At 41.6% G+C, this 24112-nt stretch overlaps 1 protein-coding gene across 1 annotated transcript in view; it reads right to left on the reverse strand.

Moving 5' to 3' along the window:
* Positions 1 to 4734: 4734 nt before the first annotated feature.
* The window catches only part of emilin1b (elastin microfibril interfacer 1b), a 30066-nt gene continuing 10688 nt past the window's right edge, over positions 4735 to 24112 (reverse strand). The window contains exons 2-14 of the mRNA XM_026175920.2: positions 17149 to 17274; positions 16808 to 17055; positions 15661 to 15896; positions 15359 to 15532; positions 14271 to 15269; positions 12305 to 12638; positions 11083 to 11307; positions 10753 to 10998; positions 9421 to 9612; positions 8108 to 8224; positions 7448 to 7465; positions 7174 to 7308; positions 4735 to 6801 (exon numbers count right to left, since the gene is read on the reverse strand). Of these exons, the coding sequence (XP_026031705.2) occupies positions 6479 to 6801; positions 7174 to 7308; positions 7448 to 7465; positions 8108 to 8224; positions 9421 to 9612; positions 10753 to 10998; positions 11083 to 11307; positions 12305 to 12638; positions 14271 to 15269; positions 15359 to 15532; positions 15661 to 15896; positions 16808 to 17055; positions 17149 to 17274 (3373 nt within the window). The 3' untranslated portion in view covers positions 4735 to 6478. The remainder of the gene's footprint in view (positions 6802 to 7173; positions 7309 to 7447; positions 7466 to 8107; positions 8225 to 9420; positions 9613 to 10752; positions 10999 to 11082; positions 11308 to 12304; positions 12639 to 14270; positions 15270 to 15358; positions 15533 to 15660; positions 15897 to 16807; positions 17056 to 17148; positions 17275 to 24112) is intronic.

Below are 24112 nucleotides of genomic sequence, written 5' to 3' on the forward strand. Positions count from 1 at the left end.
TAGGCTATAAATTCTGCACACTAAAGGACTAGTTTGATTCCTGCCTCTAGCAAAACTCTGATTTACAATTATTTACATTAATGCCGGCAAAACACGGCTCCATATATTATGCGTTTAACGACACCACTGTTAGTATCTTAGTATATTTTACTTACAGTAGCTCAAAAGTGATATAACTTTATTCTTTCAGTTTAAAAAAACTTGTTTGTTTGTTTGGTGGTTTTTTAGCTGAAACAACAAAGTAAAATGTGATTTTTATTTTTTATTTATTTTTTGGATTCTTTATGCTGCTGCTGTTGTTCGGCTGTAGAACAAATTTAGAATAATCTGATGTCTTCCTGACTGCAGTGGTGTGATGGATAAGAGTTTTCTAAGAATGGAGACCTCTAATTCTGCACAAATCACCAAAATACAGTCACAGAAGTGCAGCCTGAACTGTGCAGGAAGCTCCATTCTGCCTCACTGCTGCTTGCAGATGATTATCGTTGTGTCTCTCAGTCCTTTAAAGTTAAAATGCCCTATGAAGACACAGATTTTTGATTCTGTTATTTGTCTGTGCTGTTGCACACAGACTGCGGCTGCACAGACTCTAGAGCTCACTGGTTTCTGGGCTGATAACAGCTCTGGTTCATCTCGAGGAGTCTCGTTGTCTGCTGCAACCTCCACCGTTTCTTTGTTATTCTTCAGGAGAACTCTGACAGCACATCTGGAAACACCTGCCTGCAGCAGAAGTCTACCCATAAGACCCTGCTGAGTTTTGTTCTGTGCTGGGAACAAAGCTGCAGAGGAATACCACTCAAAGCACTTTTGACAACAACACAATGTACTGTGTTACTTCTTCTATTGCTATGACTACTGCTATTTTTGTAAATATCATCTGCAATTTTAACTGAAGCTTTCATTACCCAGGGGCAGCGTGTTACCAGTGCCGAAATAGTTTCCAAAGTGCACTGCTGTTGTTTTGATTCTTTTTTAGCCCTTTCCCATATTTCCTCAGGAAGCCTTGCCGTTAGGTTGTAAATAAAAATGTGATTTTAATGACTTGCCTTAAAGGCGGATTCATCTTGTGGTACAAATTACTGAATGACATGACCCCAGTTCAACCTCACTGGAAGTTTCTTCGGCACAAAACACAGATGGGTAGTTACAAATGTTTAATAATATCCCTTTTCTTTGAAGGTAACAATGTGATTATGATATGTTCGATTCTTTAATGTAATAACTGCAAACATTTGTGGTAATTTCTCTGTAATAACCAAGAATCAGGGCTATAACCTGTTCTAATACTACTAATACTAACCCTACTAATAGTAGTAAGTAATCCAAGAATCCAAGAGGTATAATGTTTAGTTGGTAACAATTTTAGGAATTTTTATATCTTAACCAAAAAATAGGGTTGTAAATTAGAAACCTTCATATAGAAAAAATGGTAATTGTATGCTAATTAAATAGTTTTTACTTCTGCAATGCACTGTCTGTGTAGGATCTCAGTAATCCCGGTCATGGCAGCCTTGAGATGTTAAAGAAAGAGGGCAGCTGGACTTCTTTAGGTTCTGGTCAACACTGAAGCTGACACTCCGTTTACAGAGGAAGGAACAGGTTTTGAATGTGTTTTAAGTAAATTCCCAACTGGGCCTTCATCAAATCAGTGAGGATTCTCAGGAAACAAGGTCAGACACCAACCTGGGAGAAACCGAATGACAAACAGAACAACACTGTCAAAAAAAGTTTTTCAGAGAAAGTTGAATTTTGTTGAATCCCGGAGGACTCCGACCCAGCGACGCCCTCAGACAGAAACTAAACAGCTCTACAGTGCAGCAAAGAGTCCTCGGGTCTCTACGCAGGAAAAACAAAAGGCACAAAATAGAAGAATCACCTCAACAGGACTCAGCTGTACATCTGCATCAGAAGGTCAAAGGTCACTCCTTTAAGGATGCTAGTGTTTACATTTTGGACCGAGAAGACAGATGGTTTGAAAGACGAGTAAAGGAGGCCATCTATATCTATTGTGAACGATCACCGTTGAACAGAGTGGGTGACTTAAGACAGCAGCTATCAGCCAGTCCGGAAATCTGTTCCCAGGAACTTCAACCCCGCTCAGGTGAACTCAACAGGTCACATATTTTAAAACAGAGGAATTTGTATATTTTAACATATATTACTGCTGTTTTTAATATCTTACTACACTGGTCACTTCATTATGTTTCTTTACACTATTGGAGGACCTGAACTAATTTTTATTCCAACCACAGAGTGAGACATTTCAGCCTCACGGTCTGCGCAGCATGCCAATGAATTACCAAACTGTGAGAATTAAAAACAGACACTGTAAAGATGCTGATCTGTGTATCTGGTATTCATGTGTTAGACTTGGATTCAATGCTGCATTTTTTCTAATGACAGCGCAGAAGCCAAACCTGCTGGGTTTTCAGAAATATAGACTGTGGATTTAATAGTTTTTTTAATGACAGAAGAAATTATTCATCAGTAGACGAGTGTGACAAATACCCACCAGAGAAGGACATTTCTAAACCCACTGAGGGAAAAAAGACTGCTGTGAAGAAGGTGGGAACCAGCGTATGGTGATATAAATATCTGCTGTCAGTTCCTCTGTGGGCTGTGGAGATGAACAGGTTACCGCTGTGAATCACATCATATTCAGTGACCAATGACGCTCAGATGAAGCTGTTCAACAAAGTGTTATTGATCTGCTGAGAGGTCAAAGATTCAAGGACAGGTGAAACATGTAACAGTGCGTGCTGTCCACACAGACTGTATATAAATAACGGGCACATCCTCCAAGGTCTCTCCAGGTGAAAAGTGAAGCTGCTACAAAACCTGCATTCTTTATAATGTGCAGCAGGGGGCGACTCCTCTGGTTGGAAAAACATTTCAGTTTCTAATTTTTCATCTTATTTAACGCAACATGACATTAATTTTTGGAAAATATGATCCTTTCCACACAGCTTCCTTAAGCCCAAACAGCTCCTCTTCTCTCCACCACTTCTCGTGCTCATGCTCACATACAGACAATCGGTTAGTTTCCAGGTTCAGAAGTACTCACAAGTTCAAATTGCAAGTAGCAGGGCGACTGACACTGATGGCTCAACGATCCAGCAACGAGTAGAGCCGGTCTGCCATCTTAAGTAGCACGCCAATCGTCCTAATCAGCGGCAGGTGTGCTGATCATCCCCAGGTGCGTGGGCCAGGGGAGAGCGAGAGAGAAAGAGAGAGCAGAAGCGAGAGAGGGGAAAAAACAAAACATAGCGTCTGACAGACGTCAGCTGGCGGGATGCGGGGATCATGACAATTATCCACATCTCTGTCTTTCTTTCACAGCGTTTATAACTCTGAGAATAACCAAAACTTACACAATGAACTTCATATTTTATTCAGGATGATCTGAAACAATGAAACCATCAGGAAGGTGTTTAGCCAGGAGCTGTTCTCTCATAGACTGATACTGGAAGTCTTTGTACAACCCCAGGTATCAGCCTCTGATGGCCTTTAAAACAAACACAGGTTTAAGACACATGTGGCCTTTACAGTTAGGAGCTGGACAATACACTCATCTTTTATACTTTATATGATTACAACTCATGACTCAGCCCCACTGTTGAACTGACTGCCATGTTCCTTCCTCACCAGTGGTTTACTGGATCCAGTGACACATAGATGTCCTTCTCAGGAACCGGGCCTGAGAGACTTACAGTATGTCACCCTACACAACCAAGGGTGAACAGATTCAGGGCTATGCACATACTCACAGAGCTGGGGTTACCTCCGCTAACAGCTACTGTTTTGAGGAGGACTTTCTCTACAGGAGGGGTCTCAAACTTAAGCGAGCAGCAGGCCACGGCCACTTTTGTCTTCAAGTAGTACAAAAAAACAAACAAACAAATGAGAAAACACCCACAAATATTTCTGAAAATGTAGTGTTTTGTTTAAATTTCAAATATTGTCTGACCTGACAAAATTAAAATGCAGACATAAGCGTACACATTAGTTTTTGACTCTCACTGAACTAACACAGCCAGTCCCTCAACATGTTTGTGCTCTCTGATCATGTTGCCATCATATTACATCATTTTTTGCTTTTTAAAGAACTTATTTTAACATTGCACTCAACAACAAACAAATTCTCCCTCACAAAAAAAGTAACTTCGACGGCCAAATTAAATTTCTTCAGGTCAAAATACGGGCCGCAAGTAGGGGTGACATGGGCTACAAGTGGCCCCCGGGCTGCGAGTTTCAGACCCCTGCTCTACAGTCTTCCTGGATGGGCATGTTTTACCAGTGCATCTGCCCATTTATGTTTTAGTCATCTTAAAAGCTTTATCAGAAATTAAGCATTGCTCACTAAACAACTGTTCAACCGAAGGTAACATAAACAAGCTTATTATATATACACTCCTCATAGCATTCTTCTATATATCAGCCATGTCTGCATAAGCAAACGATAAGAGCAAGAGACCAAAAAATATGTTATCCTAATGTAAACAATGATCTGTAATAAATGTCTGGTTCTTTCACTGCCACAAATACAAAGTACAGAACCAAATGTGGATTATACTCGTAATAAAATGCCGAATGAATTTATTTCCTTCTGTGTGTCGAAGAAAAAACAGATCGTGCATCTGTAAGAGTTTGCTTGGTTTCTGGGTTTTAAAGCAAACAATATCTGTCTGCTGACAGTTAATGCTGTTTACTGAAATAACATTTAGACTGCAGGACTCGTTAATAGTAATTCTTTATTTTTACAAGTGGTGTTACTCTCTTTACTTAAGTACAGTACAATGTGGTATTATTACTTAGTAAAGGATCAAAATATTTCTTCCACCACTGTGCTTTTATGGTATTTCTTGACAGTAAGAAAATACGGAGTATTTCCATCCTTTAACGTTTGTCCATAAATGTGAAATTCTGTGATAAATATTTGTTAGAACATAAAAATTACAATAAAAACAAGAAAAAGTGCTGTTTAATATAAAAACATTCACAATGTGAACTCATCTCAGTTTAAAAAGAAAATCCACACAGATTGAAAATAGATAAACATTCTGCTGTTAGAAAGCATCAGAGCAAAAAAGCTTTCTTTGGTTTTCTTTCATCGTATGTAAAGTCACAACGTCTCATGTTGCCATGACGACCACTGACCTGTGAGGGTAGGGCATTGGGGTGGCGATGGGATATATCCCACCATCAGTAATAACAGATATCCAAAGATTCACCAGTCACAGGCACAGCTGTACGGAAAAGTCTGAGCAGTTTGTTTCTCTGTAATTAAGAATTTTGCATGTTAAGAGGCTTATTTTCAGTCTTTGTTTTGTTCCTTTTAAGCACTAAATCTACCTGGTTGCAGCAATGAAAAATATATTTCAAAGAGCGTGCTAAAAAAATTTCCGTTTTCCACTTTCTGTTTTCGCCCCTCTTAAGGTAACAGCACGTATCCTTTCATTTTCTGGGGGATGACATTTTTCAATTTCCACTTAAAAATGATGAAGATCAAGAAAAAGAATCAACAGCACATCTGCTCAACAGAAAAGACGACGGAAACCTCCATCAGGGGGCAGGAGTGAAGGCTCATAAATCACTATTCAGCACTAAACATCATCCTCGTGGAAAACCTGACCCACCACCTGATTACATCTGTCAGCATCTAATGCCTGCAGAGCAACATCTGGACAAGACGGAGCGGTTGTGGCAGGAAGCGCTTCACAGGGGGAGTGGACTGAGTGGTGGGTACGAGTAACAGTGCATTAACATTTAAAGTCATGCTCATTTGCCCAGAAGGGGGCTTACATTTGATAAACATCCACTTTATCTCAACATCTACCGCTCTAATGATCGTTAACTGATATCTTTAATAGCATTTTTGTGACTTCACAAACTTTCTGTAGCACCGCCCTCAGTAAAAACTTTATGTGGCAGCCAATCATCTATAAATCATCAGAATGCTTGTTCACATTATTGCTGTAATGAGCTCTGCGGCCTATAGAGGGCACTAACAGCACGTTACACGGTTAAATCTGGAACTCTTCACCACATGCGTCGGTGTGTTTCCAGAGGCTTTCTAGTAGGAGGAAGCAGGTCTGGCAGGCATCAGCTTATCCTGGTTTACAGGGACGTCAGTTCTCACAGCGCTGCTCTGAGGTCAGACCATGTGACTACATCAGATCAGCTGACTGGGTTTATAGTAAATCCACTCTGGCATCCACATGAGAGGTGACGTAAAGCCTCCTCTGAAGAAAAAGTTTTCTGTGCAGTCTGTGTGATCTGTTAAAAACACGTTATACTGATGCTGAAATCAACCAGGAAGCTTCATCAAAAAATACTCTGTCATCAGTTCTCGATCACTCCCAAATTAGGAAGTGACATCATACTTTATGGACCCGTCTCCTGTGGGTTTGTCATGAATCTTAAACAGCGCTGTTCAGGTCCTCAGGCCTTTTTGTTCACAAAAAATCGATATAAATGCTCACTTGTCTTCATACAGCAGCATGCCGTTGAAGATGGTGAGCGGCTCCACAGAGTGAGCCAGTTTGCCCATCACCAGGTCGATGCACACCGTGTCCTGAGTCTGCAGAGGCAGAATGATGCTGAAGACGGCCAGAGAGCCCGGGTTAACTTTAGCCTCGGCCACGGGGTTGTTCTCCAGGCCCTCAGGCTGATAGCCTCCAGAGTCCACGCGGGCCATGCCGTAGTTCGACTTTGACAGGACTGCCTCGATCTTTTCGTTCCTGTGACCTGTCAGGACGGCGCTGAAGTAGTAATTTCCATCTACAGGTGCAGTGAAGATACCTGCAGGGAACCGGTTCACAGTATATTAAAGCAGAGATCAACCAGGAAATGTATGCATTAGTTTAATATGTAACAGGTTGTTTTTTTACATTCATTAAGCTGCAGATGGCTTCAGTTCTGATCAAAACTAGGAAACTGTTTCTAAACTGGAGTTCAGTGATCATCAAACAACATCCTAATTTTTGACCTTTAAATATATCACTTTACTTCAGTTATTACAAACAGGAAGTAAATATGGACATAAAATAACATCAAAGTAATTTATAGGTTAATTATCGACATCAACACAATGCCAGGAGAAGATTAGAGTCCGAACTCTTAACCCTGTGACTAGTGGACAACCTGCAGATGCAAGCCTCTGTTCGTGCTCACCTGTTCTCGGGTTGTAGAAATTTCCTTCGTTGACAAAGACCTTGTCAAAGACGATGGTTCCTGCTCTGTCCATGGGGGCAGTTAAAGCAGCAGAGAACGACAATTTGGGGATTTGAGCATCAGCGCCAGGAAGGCCTGAGAAGATACAAAGACACAATGAGAAACACACACACCGCTCTGCAGAGAGAAACAAACAAAAGCCAGATCACAGTGAAAATACTGCACACAACTGTTCTTCTACTTCAGCCGGTTTTTCTCTTAATTAAAGACGTACCTGTTTCCCCTTTGGGACCTGCAAGAAACCAGAGGACATGTTTAGTGGAATAATAAAAAGGTGCAACAATAAAACCCAAAGCAACCAGTTAACAGTGTGTTTAACTTCAAATAGAAGTGAGAAAGCAAACAACAGAAACATGTCGGCTGTTTGCTTTGCTGAAGATGAACATTCATCAGCCTCCAATGATGCCTCTGACTTCCTCAAGAATTTTCAGGTTACAGTAAAACAAATGTTACGTCCAAAATGCTGACTTTAACTAATTTTATCACAAGCAAATTGTCCGTGCAATTTTGAAACATAAGTACTTGATGGTAAATTTAAATTTACTTGATTGGTGCCCATTCAGTTTATACCAAACCCATTTTTCCTCATGATAATTTGTTTTTATAAATAAACATTTGATTTGAAAATTTTATTATTTTATATATTTCAGTTGCTTTTTGCTCAAAATTATTGCTTACTGTTTACTAAGGGTGAAAATCATTGTTTTTGAGTGTAGTGAGCTTTTAGCCTGTACTTTTAATGTGAAAAAACGAACAGGAAGTAGTGAAAAAAATATGATTTTAGGTATGTTAGCTGGCTTAGTAATAGCTTTACTCACGACTTTTAGTCTTCCTGTATATCACACACTCTATAAATGTAAAATATCCATCTCACCAGGTGGGCCAATTTCTCCTTGTAGTCCTGGAAATCCAGGGGGCCCTGGGAGGCCAGGCAGCCCATTGAAGCCTCGTTCTCCTGGGTGTCCTTGAGGTCCAGGTGGGCCTGGTGGGCCTGTGCAATGACACAAACCTTCAGCTTTGTTGTAACATTTTAGTCATCCTGAGATCATAGACTTCTACTGGACTTGACTGGATATGAAGCCAACAGACTTTAAAATGTTAGAAAGCTTCGTTATATTCACCCAGTAATTCAAGCGCAATCATTCGTTACTGTTCATTAAGTTCACTGGAGAAAGGGAAGCTGAAGGGTTTAGTTTCAAAACAGTTTTTTACAGCTCACTTGGCATTAATATTTAATGACACGGAACAACAGACGACACACTGAAGACAAAATCTGCAGGTTTAGTTCAAGCTGTTGTTTGTTGGCTGCTGATGCATCATCAAACAGATCGACAGTGAAATAAAACAAATGTTACAAGTTGCAAAGTGCAATAATAAAGTTCTACTGCTCTGTCTATAAAAGTAAAAATAAAAACCTCGCAGCCTCTTCCAACCTAGCAATCTTTCCTTCAAGGTCCTCTCCTTGAGCAGCCGTGCACCGCCTCCAACATGACTGCTATTTTTAGATTTCACAGCAACCCTTCAACCTGAATTTTATTTGGGGAAAAGAGGATGAAGCCATAGGCAAATAGGGTAGGTGGTGGGCAAAAGTCACTTTACCTTCTGCCTTCTTGCGCGCTACACAAAGTCAATTCACAACATTACAGATGAACTCTTCTTTGGAGGTTTCACAGTTTTTTTCTTACGTGCGTTGTGTTTTTTTCTGAATCATTATTGTGAAACCCTCCAGTTTATTCTGAGTACTGCTTGATTCGTCCTGCAGAGGGCAGAAAGTTACTGAAAACGTTTACTGTACTTCAGGAACTTCATCAAACGTCTCTGATAAATATCTTTGCGCTTCATATTAATAACATAACTGAGCAGCTCATCCTGTACATTTACTTTCACATGTGGTAAACTGTAGTAAACACGGAGAAGCTTCACCTTTCATCAGTCTATCTACATTAGATATCCTTGTGAGGATTTCAGCACATCAGGATGTTAATAAATATCTAATCTAAGAGATCTAAGTCTGTCTGAGAGCACTGTTGTAATGATTGGTGGTCCCCAAGACAAAGTCAGTACATCAAGCCAATAAAAACCCTGCAACCCTCTTTTCATGTTATTCAGATCAGAGGGGAGCTGTGCTGAGAAATCACACTGTAGCTGAAAACCCCCCAAACAGAATCAGAGGAAGGAGCAGCTCACCCGTCAGGTCATGCTCTGACAAACCCTGCAGGTCTCGGGAGACCTGGTTCAAGCTCGAGTTCAGGTTCTTCACTCTGCTGTGGATGTCGTCCTGGCCGTTCTGGATAAAGTCCAGCAGACCTCCATGACGGATAACGGTGTCATTCAGACCAGAAACACACGTCCACAAACTCGAAACGTGTTTGTTCAGTCCTAAACACGGAAAACATCAAAACATCAAAATCAGCACGAGGAACATATGTTCGTCTTTCTCGTGTAACATGACACACTTGGTACGCGGCAGTACCCTCAACTTTTTCCTCACGTCATCCAGTTGAAGACGTCAGGACAGAAAAAACACAGTGAAAGATGTTTCTAGAGAAATGAGAAGCTCACTTTCTCTGAATTCCAGCTGAAGAACTCACTTTCTGACCACAGCAACACAGCTGGAGCACAGCTGCATCAGCTGTCGGTCCGCAGCACGATTGGAGTTTTGATTTGCACATATTGGGCACTGTAGTGTCCCAGTAAGGACACGGTGCCAGCCCGGTGTTGTAAATATATCCTGCAACATGTAAGTACATAGAGTGTACACAAAGATGAACTACTGTTACATCCATCTGGTTTATTATGTTTAGCAAAAAGTAGTTACTTTAATTAGTGGAAGTGATAACTAGCAGACAGGTAAACATTCTAGCTGACCTGCAACTCAGAGTAGTATCTATACCAGGGAAAGATGGAGTAAACATCCTTTCTAACAGATGCACGGGTTAGAAAAAACCCAACATAATCTCCTCTTCCTGAATTATTGTCCTGCTTATTCACAATGCAAGTCTACATGGAAAAACAATTTCTCATGAACGATGAAACTGTTTTTATTTTTCCTTGATTGATTTCTTTTTATACCCGATTTCAATATGTTCTCCATGTTGAATCATCTGAACCTCAGTGAGGCACGGAGACACCGGCACACATGTTGTGTTTGTTACCAGCTCAAATACAAATTTGCATGTCCAAGATGAAAACACATGATAGGCTTTTTAAAGGAAGAGTAAACATAGTAGTAAACATTGGGGCGATCGTGGCTCAAGAGTTGGCAGTTTGTCTTGTAATCGGAAGGTTGCCGGTTCGAGCCCCGGGTCGGACAGTCTTGGTCGTTGTGTCCTTGGGCAAGACACTTCACCTGCCGCCTACTGGTGATGACCAGAGATGGCGTCAGTCTGCCCCAGGGCAGCTGTGGCTACAACTGTAGCTTGAATGAATAGTGGAAGTGTAAAGTGCTTTGAGGGTCTCGAAAAGCGCTATATAAATGCAATCCATTATTATAGACACGACCATCAAAATGAACCATACCTTCCTTGATTTTGAGGATGGAGTCAGAGACCCCATCCAGTCGTCCGCAAACTCCCTCCAGCTTCGACAGCCTCTTCTCAAGCCCGTCTCCAGACCTCTTACAGTCTCCCATCTCAAGCACTGTACTCTCAAATCGCCGAATGTCCCTGTCCATCTTATCCAGACGATTCCGGTTGTCTTCGATGTGCTCTGTCAGCTCCTGCTGGACTTTGTCTATCTCAGAGATGATCTTATCCTTAGTATTTCCTGTCAGGATTTAGAGGGTGACAGAGTGAACACTAGCTGGAGGCATTTAATGCAAAGCTATGTTTGTTCCTGAGCTCGGCTCACCGAGGTCCGTGATGACGCTGTCGTGTTTCTGCACCGTGTGCTCCAGACCCTTCAGGGTGTCGTTGATGGAGCTGAAGGTGAGGATGACATTGGACAGTTCGCCCTGCAGCGTTTTCAGGTGGTTATTGTTGATGCCTTCATTCACGCTATGGCCATCTAAAGGCTTCGCAGGATCCAGCGGTCCACTGTTGTCATCTGTGCCACCAGGTCTAGCATGATCAACACCTATTGGGGATTGAATTTGCCTATGAATTATGTGTTCAAGTGGTAAAAACAAAAATATCTATTTAATTAAACTTTGCTTTACAGGATTTTTTCCCCTTAAAATATGTTGATGCTTGAAAAAATCAGTATCAGAAATGACTGTATTTTGGTCAGGTAGCACTCAGGAGCTCACTATCAGCTCATCACAGCAGCTCCACCATCAGAGCGAACCATGCAAATAACATGTCTTCAGACGCAAATAAAAGAGGCTACTAATGCAGGACACCCTGGTGCATAACTGCAGTTCAACACGTTGAAATAAGAAGACGCATTTCATCTTTGTAGATTATTCAAATGCAGATGATTCGACATAGCTGAATCCTCTTAATTCATCTTTTATTTACTTAGCTGTAGTTTTCACACTGAAACAGCAGTGCTTGGCCACATACTGAAAAGACTCCAGAATATTCCTTCTGCAGACTCATCTCTGCGGTCACAGGATAATGAATACGGGGTGGAAATCAATTTTGGATATGACTGTGCTGTAGACAGTTTCAAGATGCAGTGCTAAAAATCACAGCGGGGGATAAATGTTTATATTTTTATATCTCCACCAGGGATAGAAATAATTTAACACAGGGACAGAAATGTAGTGAGGAAAATGCCCCATTCCACCCAGCAAATCCCTGAGTATTACATCAGAAGAAACTTTGAGCAGACATAATAGACCAATACAAGCTGTTCATGGACATCCTGTTAGAGCTCTGCCTGCCCTGTGTGAAAAACAGACAATTAAAACTGCCCACAGGATTCTCCAAGATCCCTCACATATTTTACATTCTGTGTTCGAGTGGCTCCCATCTGTGTTCAGGATTTAGGACACAGAGAAAGAGAGGCAATTTTGTCCCTACAGCGGTCCAGACTCTGAACTCTGACCCTTTCCTGCCCCAGTATTACATCCCTACCAGTTCTACCAGGAGATGAGGTTAAGTTAAAAAAAACAAAAAACAGATCTGACCTGTGGTCATGTCCGGGTTGCTCTTGCATTGGTTGGTGCACCTCCTGACATCATCCCTCAGAACACTGACTTCACTCTGCAGGACTGAGCACATCTGGAAGCAGCTGTCTCCCTCTGAATCCAGTCTGTTCTGGATTCTGTTGATGTGGTTCTGAATATTGGATAGCGCATTCTGGGAATAATTCTTCATCTTCTGCAGCTCTTCCTCCACCTTCCCGCACAGCTCGCAGTCCTCGCCCAGCATCTCCACCACTGTCACGATTCGGTTAAAGTGTTCTCCGTGATCACCGGTCAGGGCTTTGATTTTACCGACGTCATCGGTCAGGTCCAAAACCTGGTTATTGATTTAAATATTAACAAATGAGATGACTGCATAGTCACAAAATCTGAGCTTCTTTGACACAAAAGTCAGTTTATAATCCACACATCACAGTTTTAATTTAAGTGCGTTGATTAATATTACAAACTTTGCGAAATAAGATAAAGGTGAAGATAAAAAACATCCAACCAAGCAGCAACTTTTAGGAATAAAAAAAACCCACAAAATAAAATCTGCCAAAAAACTGCAGTTCCTCAGAATGGCCACTGGAGGCAATGTTAAAATTCCCAACTCTACAGCGGAAAAACATGTCTACAGCCCAGTTTAATAAATCCGGTCGTTAAGTCTGACGTCACTAGCCGTGTCTGGGCCTAAACTCCGCTGCAGGTCCATATATCAAACGATCACTATGGCATTAATGAGAGTTGAAAAACTGTCTAAAGTCTTTTATCTTTAATAAAATGATCAGCGTTCTGCTCTACCAGGTGTAACAATTAAGTTTAACATCCAGGCATCCATGAAAACGGAATTTATGACATTTAACGGAGTTAGAAGTTAGCAGGGAGTTAGCTCGCTAGCTTCTATCTAAATACAATATAGCATGTCCTGACTGCGGGGTTTTGGAAACAAATTAAAATGTACAGCTCTGTTATCACTTCCAACATAAATGAAGACAGAAAACTAAACAGCAGTGACGTTTGTAGGGTTACTGAAGTTTGGCTAGCTGGTATATAATGATGTGCTACGTGACCGCTAGCGACACAGCTATGTTAGCATAATATAAACAAGCTAACTTTTTTTCCACTCGATAAAAGTTAACGTGAGTGTTCTCGGTGGTCAGGAACAAATGTAATCGCATGGCAGGATGCTGTAAAAGGACCAAACTTCAGCCAGGAGAACAACTGAGATAATCCATCCACAATACGAGGTTAGTCATTCCTATACTGCTGCATGGGATGGGCTGTAGTTACATCCTAAGGTTTTAAAAACTGAGCTTAAATAAATGATTAGCGGTAATAAAAGCCGAGGGAGGTCAACAGTGATCACTGACTGTTTTAGGAGCTTTTTGAGATTAAATAGAAGGAAATACAAAACATTAAACATGTTAACAACACAAAAGCCATATTAAACGCAGACTACTTTAGGCCTGGAAGTAGGATTCGTCACGTCATCACTTAACGACCGGATAGTGTCAGTCTATACAGCTAGCTTACTTCTTCGTAACATCTCTGTGGGGTCTTTTTTTTTAATTAATAACCCCTTTAAAGTTTAAAGTTATACAGCATTTTGGGTGGACCACTTCAACTAGCACAGAAATGCTAACAGAGGTGACCGTGAAAGCTAGCTGTCTGCTAAACTTCATGTCAGCTAATTGAGGTCACTAAACCCACCCTCTCAATCCTGTTCGAGCTGTTGGTGCCTTTTGGAGCTTTTAAAATAACATTATTTTGAATAATAAGACTTTCAGTTGCACATCAAGAGTCTTTGAGTTATTGTGAAAAATGATTTTCTTTGGCTCAGGAGTCCAATCTAGTCGATGCGCTATAATGTTAAGGTGTTTATACAGAGGACATTTATTTGAACATGCAAGGAATTCTTAATCTGTCCTGTAATTATTTGTTGTGCTGAGCCAGATGTATGACTCACCTTGTCATACAGAGAGTCTCCGGACATCGACAGGTCTTTGAGTTGAGTGTTGAAATGTCGAATCTGATCCTCGTTAGCCACCACTCTCCACTCCAGAGACTTCTTGGTTGAATTGTCTCTTTCTCCTCCCGTTCCCGGTAATCCTCCCCCGGTACCTCCCCAGCGTCCTCCTCCCCCTGTACTTCCTCCTCCTCCGGCTCCCCACGTCCCACCTCCATCCCCTCTGTTACCCCCCTCTTTTCCTTCTCCTGTTGATCCACCCCCTCCTGCTCCCCAACTTCCACCTCCATATCCCCCGTCACCTCTCCCTCTTCCTTCTCCTCCTCCTCCTTGTTCAGACGCTACACAGCCACACTTCTCCAGCCTCCAGTTCATTTGGGAGGTGGTGTTTTCTAGTTTCGACAGCCGCTTGTCATGATCACGTATGCTGTTCTTGACCTGCTCCACGTCCAGCTCCACGTCTGCGATCCTGTCGGCCTGGTCATCAAACCGCTCCAGAAACACGGACCTCAGCTCGTCCAGTTCTCTGTGGAAGTAGTCTTTCACGTCGTTCTCCAAGTATGAGCAGCTCTCTTCGGTTTTCTGCATAGTGCTGTTGACCCGTCGCTCCAGATCCTTCAATCGGTTGTTCAGGCGTTCCTCTGTTATCATGGCATCCCTACCATGCCCGCCAGTTTCACCACCAACAGGTAACCCTTGTCCTCTGGACCCAGTGTTTTCGCTGCTACTGGTGCCACCTTGTCCGCTGAGCTCCCTGTCCAGGCGGTTCTGCAGAATATCAAAGTTCTCAGAGGCCGTGCTGATCTTGCGTTCAGCATCAGTTACGCGATCTTGGAGGTCACTGATGATGTCGCAACATCCCTGTGAACGCACTACGTCCCGCCGCAGCCCGTCCAGGCTCTGCCGATACTGGACGTCCATGGCGTTCATCTGCTTCTCCAGAGCTCGAATCCTCTCACGGTCCTGCTGCTGCTGTTTGCGCAGATCCTCCACACCGGCCTGAAAACATCCAGCAGTGAATTTAATCTTACTGAAAAACACCGGCTAGAAAGATTTTGGAATATCGGCTTATTAAAGTTGTCTGATACCTGGCAGGAGGAGCAGGACAGCGACACTCTCCTCTCCAGCTCGCTCAGGATCTCCTCCTTCAGTGAGTTCAGCCGTCCTTCACTTAACGATCCTCCAGACACACCTCCCTCCAACTCATTACCTTTCCCGTTCACCAGGTGGTTGTTGATGCTGACCAGGGTTTTATCGTGAGCCTGTTGAAGGTGAAACAGTTTCTGATTAAAACACCAGCACAAACACAAACAGCATAACACATCTTTTCCTGTTTTAGCTTCTTTACTCAGTCCACATAACCTCCCAGTAAAGCTGAAAACCAGCTCACCTGTGTGCGGTTGTCCAGCTGGTCCAGTTTGGTCTGAATGCTGTGAATCGTCTCTTTAATCTCGGGCTGAGCGGCATCCGCAGGGTTTCTCCCTCCTGAGCTTCCTCCACCAAGTCCATTCCTGCCGCCCTCCTCCTGTAAGCGCTCATTCATGGTGCTTATGGTGGACTGAAGGTCCTGGAGATTTTTTGTAAGACTGCGGATCTTCTCCTCCAGCTGTCTCATCTTCTCGTTGTCTGCTCGTTAAGGAAAGAAATGAAGCGGTTACAGAAACTCTTAATAAAATAAAAGAGTTTCTCTTTTATTTCCATTTTTATCATTCTTTAGAATAGACAGAATCCTGTCACGGCACCAAGAGACACTTTCAGTCATAGTTTTTATTTCACACATTAAACAAACAGCTGCTGAGAATTTCCAGCAGTAGCTTCCTGACAGCAGTCAACACTGTCACACACAACCAGCTGCTTCTTTTACACAAATGCAAGCTTTGGTTGCTTTCACACTTCTCACATCTCTTGGAAAAAGATGCTTCTGCATGAAGATATCATATCATAAGTCTTTTACTGACTAATTAGATGATGGTGTTTCACTGGCAAAGCTAGTTCCCCTGTTTGAAAAACAAAGGAGACATGTGGTCAGCACTATGTTACTGAGAACCGAGCTCCATTTTCTCCTTTTTGCGAGCAGCTTTTAGCCGTTTGGTTGAATAGTGATTGATTTACGAAGTGAACTGGCTCTCACCAGAAGAAGTGAGCAAAGGCTGCAGATTAGTTTTGATCGACTAATATCAGATGCTACTGTTTGCTGCAGCTTGCTGATGATTACTGAGATGACAGCAAAGAGAGAAAATAAAGAACGATTCAGTGCACGATTGAGTTCCTGCTTCAGCTCTGGTTTTTATTGAGTCCATCTGGGTCTGGTGTCGAATGTTAAGCCGTGTTAGATCCTAAGAACAGGGAGAATCTCACTGGGAATTCTCATAAAAGGAATCTCCGCTGGTTTTTAAAGTGTCTACATTCAGTCCCATCTCATGGTGCAGCAGATGGACTGAGGATGTGCGTCTTTGTCTTCATGCACTCCAGCCACAGCTTTTCTTTAAACTGCCGAACTTCATGTGAATAAAAGAACAAAATGAAAATCCACTCACCCGCGTTTCCTCCAGACTGTCCAGATCCAGAACTGCCTCCCCCATAACTATGCCCTCCTCCACCTTGTCCACTGGTCGTCCCCCCTCCCTGTCCGGGCTGAGGTCTGGTGGTGGATATCTGAGTCCCTCCTCCACCAACTGGACCAATGTTGCAGTCTGCTCCACTGTAACCATGGCAACACTTCCAGTCCATCTCTGTCACCATTTTGTAGGCGACTTTGTAGCGCGGCCTCATGTAGGTCCGATAACTGCAGAGAACCAGGACGAGCACAAACTGATGACTCTGATTCACACACTATGTGTGTGTGTGTGTGTGAGTGTGTGTGAGAGTGTGTACTCACACCACCACCCGGCTGCACTGTCCACTCCCCCAGCTGCAGGGATGATAATCAGGCTTCACGTAGGTTTCAACTCCATCCTCAACCACACAACTCACCGTCTTTGTGACCACAAACGCACACCAGTTCCTGTTAGACACACAAATATAACAGTAGAATCACAAAATGAGACAATCCCAACAATCAGGACGGAATACAAAACTCAGGAGTGAGAAGACAAAAGTCAGTGACATGCAGTAGTGGATGTAACATGAGTAGAGATGGAGAAAAGCTCAGTGAATCATGATAAGTCCCTCAGCAGCCTGAGCCTATAGCAGGATAAGGGAGGGTTCAGTATCACCCGATCCAGCCCCAACTATAAGCTTTATCAAAAAGATCTTAAAGCAGAGATGTCTGTCTCCTGAACCCAAACTGGGAGCTGGTCCCACAGGAGAGGAGCCTGATCTCTGTTTTACTTCTGGAAACTCTAGAAACCAAAACGAAGCTCGCACTCTGAGAGTGAAGTGCTGTGACATCCTTAAGACCTCACAGCACATAACACAGTGTTACACTTTCATACATAAATGCTATGTTTAACAGTAAACCCACAAGCAGAATCTTAATAGAGCTTTGTAAAGGAGGTACTACACGTAATATTTACCCATGATTTGGGCAACCGTTAATGAAGCAAAATCTTACAGCCAACATGAGCGATGCAACATCAAAAGCATAAAAATAACATGCACTCCCTTGAAATACCGTTATCATAAAATAAAATAAAGGGAAACGTTCCTAAATGTCATAGTTTAGAGAACTCAAGTCAGACATAGAACAAAAGGTGAGCCTTTAATTCAGACTGAACACAAAGTAACAAAGTCCAAAATTTGAAACCATCAAAAAATCCCAAACCAACAACAGCAGATATGCTGACGAGCAGAAGAAAGGACTGTGTAAAAGCAGAGGGCTGATTCGGCGACTGGAGACCGGAGGCACAGCTCAACACAGAAAAATCAGGCAGAGCAAGGAAGTAAAACCAACACAGGAAACAGACGATAACTAACCTTTAAAGTTAAACTGGGATCCAAAAGTCACACACTATACACGGAAATGAGAAGATTCACATAAAACATGAAAACAGAGACAAGAGAACGCTGGAGGACGAAGACACAGAAAGATAAGACAACGAGAGAGGAACAGATAGGGAAGACTGAAGACACAAACCAGAAGCTGGTAATCAAAACGCCACAGAAACTCAAATAACACAACGAGAACTAAAGCTCAAAATTATTAGAATGATAATGAAACAAAACAGGAATCGCAAAGTCTAGAAGACATTAATTAAAAACTACAATTTCATGCTGGAGGGTTTGTGAATCCAAACAGAAACCAAAACCACCACGACAGTAATGTGACGATCAGATAATCAGTTTTTGGCTTCTTTAAGTTCAACTTAAAATGTTAGTTTGAGTAATAGGTGAATATTTTCTTGACCAAATTCTTTCAGCTAACAAATATCAAATATCTCTTAATAATATTTCTATATATTTCTGCAATATTTCTTACAGATAGTGTTGGATAAGATGCTGGTGATGATCAGATAAATTAAGTGATGATATTTGATGTTTAAATTGTGTGCATTCCCCCAAAAGCATAAAAGTATTTTCATATATTTTATATCCAAGCACATGATAAAAGAATAGTTTCTCTTGAAGCTGTGTACACTTGCCACTCACACACACACACACACACACACACACACACACACTGGTTTATATCAAGCAGGTCTCTGTAACCTCACGTCTTTACAAGTGTGTCTTTAAAACTGAGACATGTTTCAGGGGGCAGAGTGGGTTGCCCACTAATCACAGGGTTGGCAGTTTAAACCCAATCTAGCCCAACCACATGCATGGCAGCTCCGCCACCATGACTATGGGAGCAAATGGGTGAAAGAGAAAAACCTTGAAAAACTGTTAACTTCACACTGATGGCGTATGTAAACGGACAACATTTAAAAAGTGCAAACATAATGAACCATAAAAGGAAAACTTTCCAATCACTTTCCTGTGGTAACTTCATTCATACTTCAAATATACCCTGTGACCTCTTACTGTTTGAGCTACAGAGGAGTTTTTGATATATTACGTTGCCTTATTCGACTATACTTTGATGTTAATGTTCTCATTGCACCGCTGAGGGTGGATTACTTTTTATGTTTCTGAAGGAACCTTTTTTTAAAGTTTTTTTTCACTTGGTCAGCTGCAGCATAGAGGCTTAACCACAAACATCTGTTTAAGGTCGAGCGAGGTCAGCACTGAGCATATGCAGATGTTTCTTGATGGTTGTGGTGCAGCACGGTAGCAGACTATTCTAAAACAAACTATCTTTAAACCTGCACACTGAGTAACCTGTGAAGCGTCTCGTTTTTTTCCAGCACGGCTGACTTCCCACCGTTTAAGGACTTTTATTTTGAAAATACAGCTTTCTCCCATAGATCCATTTATTTTGAAGGCTACGGTTGACTCTGCGGTCTGCATTCTTGGCCATCTCGGCTGATTGAAAACATGTGAAGCGAAGCTGAAAAACCATCAAATGAAAATGTGAGTGCTGCCGCTCAAACACCTGCAGACCCTCTGAAGAATATAAACACGCCGGATCGCTTTCTGTCTGTTTCTGTTCCCATGCGGGTTATAAGTCAAACATCCTGCCCGGCATCTGACAGCTTCAGTCATCGAATCCAGTGACACGCTCATTGTTCACATGGCATTGTGGGTAAAATCTCATGACAAGTTAAGCGCGTGGTGCTGATGTCATTAGCGTGTGGTGGCGATGAGTTTCCATCCGTCTCGTTCATGTCGGATCAGCAGCAGAAAGACTCGCTGTGTTGTGTGTTTGCGTGTAATTAGGTTGAATTGTTGTCTCTGGAATCCAGAACGATGAGCAGAAACAATCATCTCATGAACCATAATCATGCTGTTTCACTGCTGAGGTTGCATTCGTTGAAATATTTGGAGGACATAAGGAGGGGGCTCAATATACACCAAATATATAAAAAGTAACGCAAAGTGCTTTAAATGCAAAGCAAGCAGGTCTGTAGGGGAGACCGGGGATAGTTGTAACGTGGGTCAGTTGTAACACTTCCAATTTCTCCAATCAGGGCTAAGTTTCAAATGATGTGACTCATCCTGTGCATGCCCAATTCAGTTCTGCTATCACATGTGAAAAATCAGCACATTTTGTCAAACACAGACAATTTAACACGAAAAAAAGTAATTTATATGCCAAAAAGTAAGTTTTTCTACTTTATTTCAATTTGTAATAGCATTATCTGCTTTGCAGTTAAACTCATCAAACTTAAATTATGTTATTTGTATGTCTATGGGGATATATTCTGTGTAGGTCTTTAGTGCTAATGTTTTAGCCGTTGGCTGTAATGTTAGCTAGTTCATGGCTATAGGAGTCTGGGTCAGTTGTAACAGCAACAGTCTGGGTTAGTTGTAACAATGCAAATGTTACAAGTTGCCACACTATTACTTTAACTTATATTAAACAAGTTAGGGCAACGACATCAGCAGAGAGAGGTTCACTGGTCGCTTTTGTATATGTGGTTAATGCCATTGGCAACACAATTCCTCCACTGTTTGTGTTCCCACACATACATTATGCAGACCACTGTGTCAGAGATGGACCAGTAGGAAGTACTGGTAGTGGAAATAAGTCAGGATGGGTGTGAGAAAGATTTCCTCATCTTTCTGAAGCACTTTGCAAACCACACCAAGGTAAGCCATGATAAAAAGTAATGGAATTGCGATGCTGGTGAACAACTACATTTTTTCAGCTTCATTGTTATGTTCAAAATTGGTGCAAGAGTTGTAGGTTATAATGCCCACTGAGCCAACGAGGCCAAACTCAAGGAAGACCAACCAAAATTAATGAAATATTCAGTTGCAGAAATTTCCATAATTTGTCTTTTTTGGGGGGTTGGAATATGTTCAAAAGCTAGATTTCTGCATTCTGTCACACACACACACACACACACACAGCTACATAAATGGCTCTAAGTGCATTCATGTGTTGAATAAACAAAGATTACATGTTAATGTTTTGTTAGTACCCTTATTTCATTGTGTTACATTTTACCCCAGGATATGTTACAACTAACCCAGACTATGGGGTTAATTGTAACATTTCACTCTTCGTGTTTGAGACCATACCATGCAATGGGTAATTGTGCTGCAGAGAAAATAGCTGCACTATTTAATAGCAGAGACATGTAAATACTTTGCATTACATTTTGAATCCACTACCTTAAAAGAGCTCCAATTTACAGACAGAAATGTCAAAAATGTTACAACTATCCCCGGTCTCCCCTATGTCAGTGAACTGAGATGTAGTCATAATCATAATGAGATATCCAAATGTAAAGAGGGATAAACAGAATACATTCTGATCAGTTTAATGTGTAATTTAAATATTCTATCATTCATTCAGTGTAACTACGAGAAAGAAATGACCTCCACCTTCACCATACGAGGTGCAATGAAAGAGCCGAATGACTCCACCCGCGAGAGCAGAAAGCTAAACAGATCCTTCGAGGTCGCCTCTTTGAGCACCTCCTTTGTGCTGCTGTTTTTGGATTGCTCACTTGCACATACTTGCAGCTTTGTGGTTTTGCTACGGACCCAAACTTGCACAGTTTTGGTTTTGCTTTGATTTCTCTTTTGATGACAGTTGTTGAAAAGCCCCACAATGTGGTTCCGGGCTTCTTTGTTATTCTTGCCTTGAGATTTGGACACAGATGGTGACAGTGTCATCGCAGCAAGACTTTCCACTGTATTGTTCTTACTAAGCACCGGTGTGGAAGTCTGTATTTCCATCTCCATCCCATTTCTGAGCTAAAAAGCTATCCTGGAGCTGAGTGTAGGTAAAATCAGGCATTTTTCTCTGACGCTATCTCACATTACAGGTTAAACATATCAATCCATTTCAATAAATCCTATCTAGTTCCTTCAACTTATCTCTCCTTCGTGGAATAATATTGCAAAGACCTCCAAATTTTCAAACAATGAAGTTGAAGGTGTTCAACTTCAACTTCATCCAACAAATTATTCAAATGAGATGCTTCTCCCACTGAAAACGCTACGTCCAGATGAACAGAATCAACCTTTGGGAGTACAAAGAGATTCATTCATTTTAACCAGATCTCCAATACCACCTCCACTTTAGGCCTGCCACCTGTCCAGTTTCCTATTTTGTCTTTTGAGGCCAAACTGCACACCATATTGAAATATGCCAGGTGTTGGTGAGGAAAAAAACTATTTTGTGCTGTGAGATTTTGTTACCTTTGGAATTTTTCATAGACAACTAAAGAAACAGGCTGTGACAGGCTGCTAGCTGTTTGTTTTCAGTTCATCACTTGAGTTAGAAGCCCCATTTTTAAGTGGCTTAACTAACAAACAAACAAAACAAAAAGTTCACTGAAAACGGTAACGTACAAGGACGGGACTGTAAATGAGCGAAAAGGCAGCCAGTGCCCAAAGAAAAACTTTGAAAGGTGTCAGGAAAGGCAGGAAAGGAATTGCTAAAGAAACTAAATATAAAGGACTTTTGCAGAAACCTGCTGAGGGGAAGCTAAGTCATATCAGCTCAGCTATTATGTTACAGCAGTGCAAACTGTGTCGCTCTGCCCAATGAATTTACATGTCTTCAGTTGGTGATTGTGTATAAATGCATATTCATGCTTGACCTTAATCTGATGCTAAGTCTTGAAGTCTTCATTCCTGGAATTGCAGCTATAGAAGATAAGATTTTAAGCACTGATTAGGTGACAAAAAGTTAGTTATCTTCACGTCTTATTGAGCAGGATGTGAGACAGTATCAGACCTGTGTGACAACAATGTGAAGCTTTGAAAGTTTCAATGTATGCAGGCTAATGCCTTTCTTATGCTAGAAAGCGGAGCGCTGATTGAAGTCGACGGCATCCGGTTGATTCATGTTGTATGTGAGCGTGCACAGAGGTGGAGAGTTAACAGATAGCGCTCTCACAGATGGTGGTTATCTGAGTGCCGTTTTAGGATTTGTTGAGCCAGCCAAGTTTGGCTATGTCAAACTTTCCTTAAGAACCAGTCTCAACACACAAAAGCACCAAACTTACAGACAAGTCCTCGGTAGATGAACATATTGCTAAAACAAAAAAACGTGGAAGCTCTCTGAACCCTGGCCAGCAAAAATGGGCTGTTATGTAATTCTAAAAATATGTGTTTATTTTCTTATTTACACTTCTGTATTTGTACAACATTATTAATTAGTGTATGGGAACACAACAGATGGTGCATGTCTATCTGATTCACTGTTAAAGAATTCTGGCGAGAATAAATAAACCACATCAGTAAGAAAGACAGTCATCTTCTTAAATGTCAAATCTGAGACACTGTTTAACATTGTGGTTTACAATAACAAGATCCTGATGGTGAATATTATTGCAGTGAGATTCTATCAGCAGATATAAGTTCACAGAGGGCATTTAAATAAATGTTACACAGCAGAAGTCTGTATGAATGCGTTTTACTGAAAGTTTGAGTTGCAAACATACTCATATATCAATCTTAAATCGGACGAAAGGGAATTCGAGTCACTTGGGGAATGATAAAACACAGCTTCCCTTGTTTGGACATTTTCAAGTTGAAATTAAAAAACATTGTACATACAGACAAAAACACCAGACAAACTGTTAACCCCCCACCCACAATAAAACAACATGTAATGTTAAAGGCATGAGTGACGCCAGCACACAAACCCAACCCAAACTAAATATTTCCTGCACGTCTACAGTCGACTCAGAGATCCAACTGTATTTAAATATTGCAAAGATGAATAAAGCTTCAGATTTCTCACTGCACAGAATATTCTCATCTTTACAAGAAGACGTAAAGCCAAAGAAGAGACAAAGGCTCCTTTCACCAACTGACAGCCAATCAGAGAGCGTCACAGT

The sequence above is a fragment of the Astatotilapia calliptera genome, chromosome 1 (assembly GCF_964374335.1).
Source record: "Astatotilapia calliptera chromosome 1, fAstCal68.1, whole genome shotgun sequence".
NCBI lineage: Eukaryota > Metazoa > Chordata > Actinopteri > Cichliformes > Cichlidae > Astatotilapia > Astatotilapia calliptera.